The sequence below is a fragment of the Ovis aries genome, chromosome 13 (assembly GCF_016772045.2).
Source record: "Ovis aries strain OAR_USU_Benz2616 breed Rambouillet chromosome 13, ARS-UI_Ramb_v3.0, whole genome shotgun sequence".
In the NCBI taxonomy this organism is placed as follows: Eukaryota; Metazoa; Chordata; class Mammalia; order Artiodactyla; family Bovidae; genus Ovis; species Ovis aries.
The window spans coordinates 51812790-51825304 of record NC_056066.1 but is presented as its reverse complement, the minus strand read 5'-3'; the positions used below and the strand labels follow the sequence as shown (position 1 = coordinate 51825304).

Genomic DNA, 12515 nt, shown 5'->3' with positions numbered 1-12515 from the left:
TACCAGACTACCTTACCTGCCTCCTGAAAAATCTGTATGCAGGTCAAGAAGCAAGAGTTAGAACCAGACATGGAACAACAGACTGGTTCCAAGTTGGGAAAGGAGTACATCAAGGCTCTATATTGCCACCCTACTTATTTAACTTATATGTAGAATACATCATGCAAAATGCTGGGGAGGATGAAGTACAAGCTGGAATCAAGATTGCCGGGAAAAATATCAATAACCTCAGATATGCAGATAATACCACCCTTATGGCAAAAAGCAAAGAAGAACTAAAGAGCCTCTTGATGAAAGTGAAAGAAGAGAGTGAAAAGGTTGGCTTAAAACCCAACATTCAAAAAAATAAGACCATGGCATCCGGTCCCATCATTTCATGGGAAATAGATGGGGAAACAGTGGAAACAGTGTCAGACTTTATTTTGCGGGGCTCCAAAATCACTGCAGATGGTGATTGCAGCCATGAAATTAAAAGACACTTGCTCCTTGGAAGAAAAGCTATGATCAACCTAGACAACGTATTAAAAAGCAGAGACATTACTTTGCCAACAAAGGTCCATCTAGTCAAAGCTATGGTTTTTCCAGTAGCATGTATGGATGTGACAGTTGGACTATAAAGAAAGCTGAGCACCGAAGAACTGATGCTTTTGAACTGTGGTGTTGGAGAAGACTCTTGGACTGCAAGGAGATCCCACCAGTCCATCCTAAAGGAAATCAGCCCTGAATATTCATTGGAAGGACTGATGCTGAAGCTGAAACTCTAATATTTTGGCCACCTGATGTGAAGAACTAACTCACTGGAAAAAACCCTGATGCTGGGAAAGATTGAAGGCGGGAGGAGAAGGGGATGACAGAGGATGAGATGGTTGGATGGCATCACCAACTCGATGGACATGAGTTTGAGCAAGTTCTGGGAGTTGGTGATGGACTGAGAAGCCTGGCATGTTGCAGTCCATGGGGTCACAAAGAGTCGGATATGACTGAGAAACTGAACTGACTGAATTGAGTTTAAAAATCTGGAGTGGTTTGAAATTATACCAGAAGTTTTTCCAGCATCATAAAAAATGATTATCCATGGGGCAAAGCTCAGAAATATTTTCTCCATTTCCTGATATTTTCATCCATATAGAGAGCTCTCCCTGAGGTAACACTCCTCCCAGAGAGCAGCTGATCTGGGGAGGAGGAGGGCGAGAGGAGAGGAGCAGGCAAAATCCCACCCCTTCCTCTCCAGTCCCTCTTGGGATGAGGGTGACCTACTGGAAAGCAGGCTGTCACAGTGCAAATGCAGGAACTCGGCGGGAGGAAAGGGTTGTGAAGGTCCAGCTCCTTGTGTCCTGGGTGGTAAACAGCTGTTATTCAGGTCTGTGAAGCCTCCTTGCCGGCAGATGGGAGTTGCATTCTCTAGTATCAGTTCTATCAATAATAAAGGTAGTCTTCAGGGCTCCAGATGTCACATTCTTTTGTTTCATTTTTTAATTGTTTCAGAATTCAGGAGTTAAGGTAAAGCTAGGCTGTTATAGTAAAGACACCTAAGGGGTAAGGAGACGTTAGGGACTTAGAGAAGGCCGCTGTGTAATTACATCTGACATATCAGACCTCAGTGAGCATTCCTGGCTTTGTTCCACTTCATCATTTAGGGACTTGGGTTTCTTCTGTCATATAGTTCTGTCATCCCCAGGCCTCATCTTTGTCTGCATGTCTGAGACCAGTATCCTGTGGATTCCACTGGGTGGGAAGGGAAAGGAGTGTGGAGCAGGTGCACATTGTCTTAAGACCCCCAAGTTCACTATTCTTTTTTACTTATGCTTTATTCCCAAGGGCTTCCCCGGCGGCGCTAGTGGTGAAGACCCTGTCTGCCAATGCAGGATACATAAGAGATGCCGGTTTGATCCCTGGGTCAGGAAGATCCCCTGGAGGAGGAAACAGCAACACACTCCAGTATTCTTGTCCGGAGAATCTCATGAACAGAGAGGCCTGATGGGCTACAGTCCATGGGGTCACAAAGAGTCAGACACAACTGAATGACTTAGGACATACACACCAGTAATTAAGAATCCACACTTTCACTGCCAGAGTTCAATCCCTGGTGGAGGAACGAAGATCCTGCAAACCATGTGGCCCCTCAAAATTAAAATAAACAAATAGAGCTGGAACAAGTGAATATCCAAACGCCAAAAATGAACTTCAATTCATGACTTACACCCTATATGAAAATTAACTCAAAGTGGACCATAGTTAAAATTCTAATCTGTTTAAAACTTATAAAGTTTTGATGATTACAGGAGAGGCACTATAAATATTCACATACAGCTTTTTGTGTGAATATCGATATTTATTCCACTTGGACCACTGCCTGTTAATGGGACAGCTGGGTTAGTGGTAATAATAACTTTTTCAAGAAACCATAGAACAGTTTTCAGGAGTAGGTGAACAATTTTGCATCCACATCAACAAACAATATGTGAGGGTTACCGTTGCTCCATATCATTGTCAACACCTGGTATTGGCAGCCCCCTCTTTTTTTAACCATTGAAATGAATATATCGCTATGGCTTTAATTTGCATTTGACTAATGATTTTACATGTGTTTATTTGTCATCTGTATATCTTACGTGGTGAAGCATCTCTTTAAATCTTTCACCCATTTTAAAAATTGAATCATTTTCTTATTATTGAGTTTTGAGAAAGAGGTCTTTATATATTCTGGGTGTAAGTCTTTTATAAGCTATGTCACTTGTAAATCATTTCTTCCAGTCTGTGGCTTGCCTTTTCATTCTCTTAACAGTGTTCCTTAAAGAGAAGTTGTCGCCTGCTGTCACGGTCCAATCCGCTATAGTCCAATCTCCCTCTGCCACTTTCTCTGTCATAGAAACACTGAGATGACAGGGAGGGACCACATGGATAATCCAGTCATCTTAACTAACTTCATTTCCAAATGCACAGAATCTTTTCCCATGTAACAGCATTTCATGAGTTGAAAGGAATAGACTTAGGATAACTTTAGGGCAGTTCTCACTTTAACAAAGCATGATAAGAATTTTAGAATGTTCTATTTTCATATAAGTTCAGTTCAGGCGCTCAGTCGTGTCTGACTCTTTGCAGCCCCATGGACTGCAGCACGCCAGGCTTTTCATATAAAGTTTAAAAAACTGTCCTGTTCCGGTCCTGTGTGCTTGATCAGGGTAAAGTTTCATCCTTGCAGCTGTACTTCTCCATGCTCCCCAGTCCTGTGGGAGGGTCCCTGGGCCTCTCATACCCCCTTAGACATTTGTTTGCATGGTTAGCTGTCTTTCCCCCAATCTGGCTGGAGGATTGTGACATTGGAATGGAAATGGGGCTGGGATGTCAGTGCACTTTTTCCTCTGGGGGTGTGGCAAGCTCACGTCAGAACTGGACATTCTAAGAGGTAGATTTTCCAGATCTGACGTAACTCCTGGGACTGAAGCTCACACATGCGCATCATGTCTTGTCTTCCAAGGATGCAGTTACTACATGTATGAAAGCCAAAACTTTAGAATTTCTACAAAGGAATATGGCTACATGGTCATGGATAATTTATATATATTTCTGACAAATTTTTTAGTGACATATTCAATAATACAGACATCAATATTCTTAAAGCACATGTCTATTCTTTGAAATTTAAAAAAAATATATTTAGTGGGCAAAATTTTTCTAGTTGTACTCAAATTGTCATTCTGTTATTAAAACATATATTTTCTTAAAGATGATGCAAGGACTTTCCTGGTGGCACAGTGGATAAGAATTCACCTGCCAATGCAGGGGACATGGGTTCAACCCCTGGTCTGGGGAGATTCTACATGTGGCACCACAACTCCTGAGCCTGAGTTCCAGAGCCTGTGCTCCACAACAAGAGAAGCCACCACAATGAGAAGCTGGCGCACCGCAAAGAACAAAGCCCTCGCTTGTCGCAACCAGAGAAAGCCCAGGCAAAGGAACGACGACCCAGCACAGCCAAAAACAAATAAATAATTTTTTAAAAAAAGATCATGATGTGATGCATCATGAACAAAAAATAAAGAGCAGAAGTTTTTAATTTTGGTGAATTCCAAATGTATCACATTTCTTCTGCGGATCTTGTGGAGTCAGAGCGTCAAGAGTGTTTTACATAACTTGAGGTCATAAAGAATTTCTCCTATATTTTCTTCAAGAAGTTTTACAATTTTAGATTCACTTAGGTCTATGATCCATTTTTTACTTGAAGTATAGTTGATTTACAATGTTGTGTTAATTTCTGGTATACAGCAAAGTGGTTCGATTTTACATATATATGAATATATATATATATTCTTTTTCAGATTCTTTTTCACTGTGGTTTATTACAAGATAATATAGTTCCCTATGCAGCAGTGGGTCCTTGTTGTTTATCTGTTTTGTATATAGTAGTGTGTATATTTTAATCCCAAACTCCTAATCTATCCCCCACTCTTCCCCTTTGGTAACCATAAGTTTGTTTTCTATGTCTGCGAGTCTGTTTCTGTTTTGTAAATAAATTCATTTGTATCATTTTTTTAGATTCTGCATATTCAATATCATATGATATATGTCTGATTTACTTCATCTAGAAGGATAATCTTTAGTTCCATTCATTTTGCTGCAAATGGCACTATTTCATTCTTCCTTATGGCTGAGTAACAGTCCGTGTGTGTGTATACATATGCGTGTGTGTATATCCCATCTTCACTATCCATGCATCTGTTGATGGACACTTAGGTTGCTTCCACGTCTTGGCTACTGTGAATAGCACTGCTATGAATATTGGGGTGCATGTATCGTTTCAAATTAGAGGTTTTGTCTTTTCTGGATCCATGCCCAGAAGGGGTATTGCTGGATCACATGGCAACTCTATTTTTAGTTTTTTTAGGGAATTTCCATACTGTTCTCCATAGTGGTTATACCAATTTACATTTCCACCAACAGTGTAGAAGTGTTCCTTTTTCTCCACACTCTCTCCAGCATTTATTATTTCCAGACTTTTTGGTGATGTCTGTTCTGATTGGCATGAGGTGATACCTCACTGTAGTTTTGTTTTGTGTTTTTCTAATAATTAGCAAAGTTGAGCATATGATCCATTTTTAAAACACCAACTTGCCTCTTCCCATCTCCCTCTGTCTGGAAAAATTACTAAATTCCTATTAGGTCTGGTCCAGGTCTGGGAAGACCTAAATACTGACCCTGAGCACACCACACTAGGGCAGAGGGGTGAGGCCATGGCAGGGAGAGAAGCCGGAGTGTGCCCTGCCCCAGCCAGACTTAATCATGCTGGGCAGTGAGGTGGGTCAGGGTGATGGCAGAGCAGAGCTCTAGCAGCAGAAGAGAGCCTGGGGCTGACAGGACTGTGTCACTAGGCTCTGCCCCGAGGCAGGGGCTTGGGGTCAGGGCTCAGAGAGAATTCTCTTTGCCTGTGCTCCCTCAGTGGCCTCCAAGTCTCAGAAGATTCCAGAGGAGATGCAGCCCCTTGTGGTCCCAAGACCTGGAGCAAGAAATCCCAAGATGAGGATGCAGAGAAGAGAGAGAAACACAGAAGGATGAGAGGTAGCAAAGGGAAGAGGGGCGAGAAGAGGCTTGGAATGGATATAGGGAGGAAAGGAGAGAAGCAAGAGGCAGGAGAGGGCCAAAGAGCTGGGGTGGGGGCAGGGGAAAGAGAGGAGTTGAGGGGAAAGGGGCAAACGGGTAAATGGGATAGAGGGGACAGAGGATTGAGGGACAGAGGAGTATCTGCCAAATGCTAGCAGACATCTGCCCTGAAGCTGCATAGTCCAGGCTGGAAGGTCCTAATGTGAGCGCGTGTGTGTGCGTGTGTGTGTGTGTGTGTGTGTGTGTGTGTGTACATGTGCCTGTGTGTGGTCCAGTCGGCTCTGTTTCTCTGCGTGTGTCTGTGCTTCTGAATGTGTATCTCAGGCCCATATCTATGACTGTGGTCAAGGATCACGGGGCACGTCCCTAGTGATTTTTTTCCTTGACTCTGTGTGTGTGTGTGTTGGAGGAGGCAGGGGGTTGGTGTAGCTGTATGGGGGCTGGGAATGTACCCAGGGTTTCTGTAGGCTCCGTCTCTCACCCTGGCTGAGTGGCCTGAATGGGAGTACTTAGTCTCCTCCCGGACAGACAGTACCTGGTCCTCCTCTTTGCTGGATCTGGGGTGATAATGTCCCCCACACTAGGGCACATAAAACACATTCTCGGATGAGAAAGTCTGAGAATTCCTGGAGCTGTTTTTGCCTCAGTCTCCTGGGATGTAAAAAGAGTCAGGAACTCCTGGTCACCCTTGGCTCACCCCCTTGCCCCTCTCTCGTTCTTCTCTCTGTGACTCTCAACGTCTCTCTCCACCGTTCTGCTATCCCGCTTTCTCTTGCTGTCTTGCCCACCAATGTCTTTCCCCTCTCTTTCTGTTTTTATTTCCATCCTATTGCCAGAGCCCCAACCCAGCCCCCTCCACGGCCACTCCCAGGCGACGGCCTCCCTCTCTGCGCTCCCCAGGTCTCCCAGTCCGTTGTTCTATCTTGAATCGTGCTGGCCTAAGATCGCTTCCCCCAGCATCTGGCCCTATTGGGGGTGGATCTGCGCGCGACTTCGGGTCCAGGAACTGATCCCCAGCCCTCCCCTCTCCACCCCCAGAGGCAGAGAAGTACGCTAGCAGTGCGTTTGAAACCGTTTATTTTTCGTGCTGCGAGGGCGGGGTGGGGTGGGGTGGGGGGCGCGCCTCAGTAGACGCCGGGCTGGGCGGGCTCCGCGGGCTCCGGCGCCGCCGCCAGCTGCACCAGCCGCAGCAACAAGGCCCCGCTCGGCCCGTCCAGCAGGGTCGCGTTGCTCCGGTCGCTGGCGCGGACGCGGCGGGGGAAGCCGATACCTTCCCGGCACTCGGGCTCGGTCACGCAGCTCTCTGCAGGGAGCACGGACTAAGCGCGCTGCGGGTGCGCGCGTCTCGGGACCGGGCCCCGCTCCCCACCTCCTCCAGACTCGGACCCAGATCAACCCGGCCCCCGCCCCCGCCCCCCCCCCCGCCCCCGGCCCAGAGCCTCCCGGCTTCGGCCCCGCCCCTGCCCCCCTCCTTGTCCCACCCCGGCCCCCGGCCCCTGACTCCGCCCCGCTCCCCCGCCCCCGGCCCCCGCCCCGGGCCCCCGGCCCCCGCCCCCTGCCCTCTTCCCAGAGCCGCCGGGCTCCGGCCCCGCCCCCGCCCCGCCGCCGGGGCCGCGCACCGTCGTTGCAGCAGATGCCGGCGGCGGCGCAGCGGCCCCCGCTCCCGCAGGGCTTCTGGCCGGACTGGCAGGGCGACGGCAGGTAGATCTCCTCTTGGCAGCGCAGCGCCTCGGCCGTGCCCACGAAGCAGCCCAGCTCGTCCCCGCAGCAGATGCTGGGCCCGAAGCAGCGGCCTTTGCCCCCGGGGCCGCAGGGGAGACACTGGCGGGAGGGCGGGGATGAGCCGGGGCCGGGAGGGGGCCGGCCGGGGAGGGAGGGAGACCCTGTGGGGTGGGGGGCTGAGCCGGGCGGGCGAGGGCGGCCTGAGGAGCGCGGGAGATGGCGGGTCTCCCCGGCTCTCTTTGGGCCCAGAATTGGTCGAAGGAGGGCAGTCAAAAGCTCCTCCGCTCCCTCGGTTTTCAGATGTCTGAGGAAGAGCTGTCAATCACAGCCCTCAGCGTCCTTCCGCTTTGTTACAGGGAACCCTCCTGCGCTATTTGGGGGAGACTTTCCCGCTCAGCTCTGCGGCCTCCTGGTGTTCACCGTTCTCTCAGCTGCCCACTACCCTCCCCTTGAAGCAGACCTTCCCTCTGCCCTCCCTCCCCCGCCCGCTGGCCAGAACACACTGGGCCCTCCTTGCCCTGTCCTGACCCCTCTCTGCCCTTGCCCCGCCCCTCAAGCCAGTGGGTCTCACTGGGACCTTGACTTCTGCTAGTCCATGTAAGGACTGACCCTGAGTGGCAAGGATCTGAGCCTAGAGGAGAGTATGAGGCACCTAGGAGACTCCAGCTTCCAAAGCTGCCGAGCAGAGGAAGGCTGGTCAGTGGGGGCTGCCCACCTTCCCACCCTAGTTTGTTCAACAGCTCAAAACTGGCCACTTGTGACCATGGCAGAATTGAGCATGGTGATTGGGTTTCCTTTAGTGCTGCTGAAGATGGATTAAGAGGGACTCACTGGACATGCAGCATGAAAGAACTGGGCTAGGTACCCAGAAGAACTTCCTTACAGGATGCTTGAGTGGCACCTCTCACTCAGGCAAGCTCAGGGCAATGGCCAGCTTCCGGGGGCGGGGTGAATGCTGGGGCCCATGGCTAGGAGAAGCTGGCCGCTGAACGGGGAAGGCTTCAAGTGCTGGGAGGACAGAGCCTCTGAAGCTCCAGCTGGTCCTGGAGGAGAGGCCCCATGGGCACAGAGAAGGCCTTGCTGCCCATTCTCCCTGCTGCAGCTCCAAGCCCAGGAACTAGGGAAACCTCTTGCCAGCATCCCTTCTCCGGTGGGGACAGTGTTCCGGAAGTCCTGCAACCTGTCCTAGCCTGCCCAACAGCCTGGTCCCCTTTGTCTGGCCATGCCAAGCCTCCCTTCTTCTGCTGGGCACTTCCCCTAAAGCCTGCCTCTCCCACGACTTCCCTTGCTAGCCCCTGCACGGTGGTGCCGTCCCTGGGCCTCTGCCCCTTCCTTGCAGCTCTGAGAGCAGCCGTGGTCATACCTGTCTCAGCTCCAGGTCGGACATGGCCCTCTTGCCGCCCCTTGGGCAGTTCTGGAAGTAGCAAGCGGAGGTGAAGGCCAGCAGGCCAAGGAAGCAGGCGGGCAGTGTGGCGTCGGGCATCCTGGCACAGGTGGGCACAGTGCGCAGCGCTGCTCTGTGGACTGTGCTGCGATGTCTTTGCTGGCTGCCTATTTATGTCTGCAGGTGTTCCCTCTGAAGTGACGTGGCCGCCACCCCCTCCCCAGTGGCTCCCCAGGAGCCCGTGGCCTCCAGGTCCCCAGGCGTCAGCAGTGATTCAGGCATCTGGGGACGCACGTGGACCTGTGCAGGGGACGGTGGGGGAGGGGTGCTGGCCTCCAGGCTGTCATAGGCAGCGGTGTGGCTGCGGTGTGACAGGAGCTGCCGCGGCTGTGATTGCGGACTCGGGGAGGTGGACAGACAGGGAACGGGGCAGGGCGGGGGGTCACCTGGAGACTGTCTCAAGCTTTCTGGTGTCCAGAAGAGGCTGAGGGTCAACAGGCCCTGTCCCCTGACACAGACCCCAGAGAAGGGAGCAAAGGGACCCCATGGGTTGCTGTGTAAGGAGTAGGTCAGGCCCCAGCCCAGGAGTGGTGGGCAGGGGACAGTTGGTATGCAGGATCCCATCTGGGGGATTAGTCCCGTGAGAGGACAAGTGACCAAGAATGGCACCCACCCTCGGTGGTGCTGACAGAGGTCATTGTACCAGCTGCCCTAGAAGAGAAAATGCTGCCTGCAGCCCCGTGTCATGGAGGCAGGGGACCAACATGGAATCAGGGGCCATTCCACTTGGTGGGTGGGGCAGTTTCCTGGAGGGACTGGGGACCTCGGGGACAGCTTCTTGGCATATCCCCACCACTCCTCTTCCAGGCAGGAGCAGAGGGAGCGTCTACAAGGAAAAGAAGAAATCCAGACCCAGCAAGGTTCAAAGGTCAGGAGAGAAACTGACAGCCAGCACCCCAATTCCTACCCTGACCAGTACCCTAACTTGTGGGGATCAGGGCAGATACCAGCTCAGGTCTGAGGCCTCAAGGGGATTTGGGGGAGGGGCAAAGCCACAGCCAAAGGGGCCCAGCCTGAGAAAGCAGCCTTTGGTTTATGAACCCAGGCTGGTGGGCTTCAGGGATGGAAGTCTCCCTCTCTGGGCCACCTAAGTGGCCCTCTGATCGTTGGACCTAAGCTAGCCACCCTGTACCTCTCAGGCTCTGCACAGCCCCTAGCTCACCCCCCCTCCACCACCCCAGACTCTTGGCCTCCTCTCCAGGATGCTGGCAGGAAGCTCCAGCTGCCTTCTGCCCACCAAGCACAATACGGGGTCCCAAGTCCCAAGGATGGGGAGCTGTGAGGACATTGAAGCCCAGCAGCCTGTTGGAATCTGGCTTCTGTTGCTCGAAACATCATGACTAGGGTGGATCACTTGACTTCTCTGAGCCTCATTTTCCTCCAGGGTGAAGTAAGGAAAATACTTGCACCCACATCACCAAGTTGTCATGAGGACTAAGATAATGTAATATATGAGAGCTTTGGAAAAGTGCCTGCACCATTGTGAAGTTAATTAATTGTAGTAGTAGTATTAATGCCATATTACTATTGATAAGACCTTAAGAGATTTTTCCAGAGAGAGTAGCTTCTTGAGTTAACCCAGGATGAAACTTTTCATTCCACTCATGGCCAAAAAATAAACTTGGTCTGGTCATTGCTCTCCTGAGTCTCTGGGCTGTGGGGCAGACCCAGGGAGAAAGTCAGAGGCCTGGCTTAGTCCAGTTGTGTGGCCTTGGTCCAGCACTTATCCTCTCAGCACTTTAGGTCTGAGTTACCAACTGAAAACTGAAGGGGCTGCAGGAAATAAAGGGCTCAGGCTCTGGTACAAGCTGTGTGCTAACCAGCCATGTCTACCTGGATCATCATTCTAAGACTTGCCTCCCACACTAGGGCCCCTTAAAGACCCCAAACCCCACCTCCACACAGATACCAGAGGGCCTGCTTCTCCCAATACCACCTTCATGGAATCCACACTGGCTGGAAAAAAGTCCCAATGGTTGGGACTGGTTGCATTACCAATATAACACCTCCCAGGTCCTGTGGGCCCTCAGGACACTCCTGCCCCTTCTTCACTTTCCTTATCTGTTCCCTTTCCAAAAGTACTTCTTCACATACTTACCACCCCTACATCTCCTACATCTTAGCTCATGATCTTGATTCAGTGTCACTTAGAGAGAATTCTTTCACCTGTCGTTCCCTACCCCATCTCACAACAGGTACCCTCCCATTCACCATTTTCTTGATAGAATAATGTCATAATAGTTAGATGACTATGATGAGTTAGACTGCAAGCTGAACCTCCAAGCTAAACCGTATGGTATCTTATGAGAACCTTTCCATTGCTGGACAGCTTTTTCGAGTTCCTTCGAGTTAATGATCACCTTTGTTTTTCATTGTCATCCAGCTGCCATTTTTATTCAGAAGTCAACATTTCCTCTTCAACTCCCTCCACTCAGGCTTCTGCCCAAACCAGCCCCAGAAACTCCTATTATCAATGTCATAAAGTACCTCTGTATTACCAAACTTGGTGTCACGTCAATGTCCTCATTTTACATTATCCCCTAGTAGCATTCTACATGGTTGAATAGTTGTCCTTTCTTTGGTCATGCCTCCTGGCTTGCAGAACCTTAATTCTTCAACCGGAGATTGAACCCAGGCCCCAGCAGTGAAATTGCTGATTCCTAACCACTGGACTGCCAGGGATTTCAAATTTGCACTTGTCCTTTTTAAATATAGGCTTTAAAAATCTACCACACTGGATGTTCTTCCTCAGTCTCCTTTTCTGGCTCTACCTCTTTGACCTTGACTTTAAATATTGGAGAATCCCAGGACTCAGTCTTATGTCTCTTCTCTTCTTTTGTTAGGTGATTGCTTTTAACCCCATGGTTTTTTTATATTTCCTACAAACTAATGATTCTCAAATCCATACCTCCATCCTGGGCCTCTCCCCTAAATGCCCAATGACACCTACCCTTGGATATTCAATAGGCCCTTCCATCATAACATGGACAGACTCAACTCCTGAGTCTTAATTTCTCACCTGCTCTCTCCCAGGGTTCTCCCGCTCTGCAATCACACCAGCATCCAGCCAACTGATCCTCCCAGAACCTGGGACTCACCCTGATCCAGTGCTCTCCCTCACTCTTTGTTAGTCCTACCTCTAAAATCTATCTCAAACTAACTGCTTCTTTCCACCCCTGCTTTGGAATTTCAGAGCTTGCTGTTTCCTTGTCCTAAATGGTTTGCCTACCATCACCCATCCCTAGGGTTCACTGGTTGCTTTAAAGTGTCACCTCCCAAGAGGAGCCTTCCCTGAGCATCCACCTGGAGCATCCCTCACACTTACCTCAGTTATTTTCTAACCTGGGTCTATGTTGATGGGTTTAATAGCACCCACTACAATCTGCAGTTCATATCTTTGTCTGTGTATTATTATTATTTTTTGTATATATGGCTGTGCCCCCTCTAGAATGAAAGCCCACTTCTGGTACAGCACTTGCCACACAGTGGGTTTTCAATAAATTACGAAAAGAAGGAAAGGCTCTCCAGGGAGCTACTCTGTGAGTTTGAGTGAGTCACACCTGTTCTCAAAGTTGCTTGATGTACTGACCCCATGTCTTATCTCACTGAGGTCTTTTTTTATTTCTTTACCCACTTTTGACTGTGCTGGGTCTTTGTTGCTGTGCATGGGCTTTCTCTAGCTGGGGCGAGCAGGGGCTCCTCTCTAGTTGTGGTGTGTGGGCTTATTGGGGTGGCTTCTCTTGTTGCAAAG

At 50.0% G+C, this 12515-nt stretch overlaps 1 protein-coding gene and 1 long non-coding RNA gene across 2 annotated transcripts; one reads left to right on the top strand and one right to left on the bottom strand.

Moving 5' to 3' along the window:
* Window positions 1-6722: 6722 nt before the first annotated feature.
* On the bottom strand, window positions 6723-8803 carry AVP (arginine vasopressin). The gene is given in 3 exon segments (NM_001126341.1): window positions 6723-6901; window positions 7218-7419; window positions 8684-8803. Coding segments are annotated over 3 exon segments (501 nt in total).
* LOC121816177 (uncharacterized) lies at window positions 8709-10402 on the top strand. The gene is made up of 2 exons (XR_006055631.2): window positions 8709-8813; window positions 9572-10402. It is a non-coding gene; the product is annotated as an uncharacterized LOC121816177 (long non-coding RNA).
* Window positions 10403-12515: the final 2113 nt, after the last annotated feature.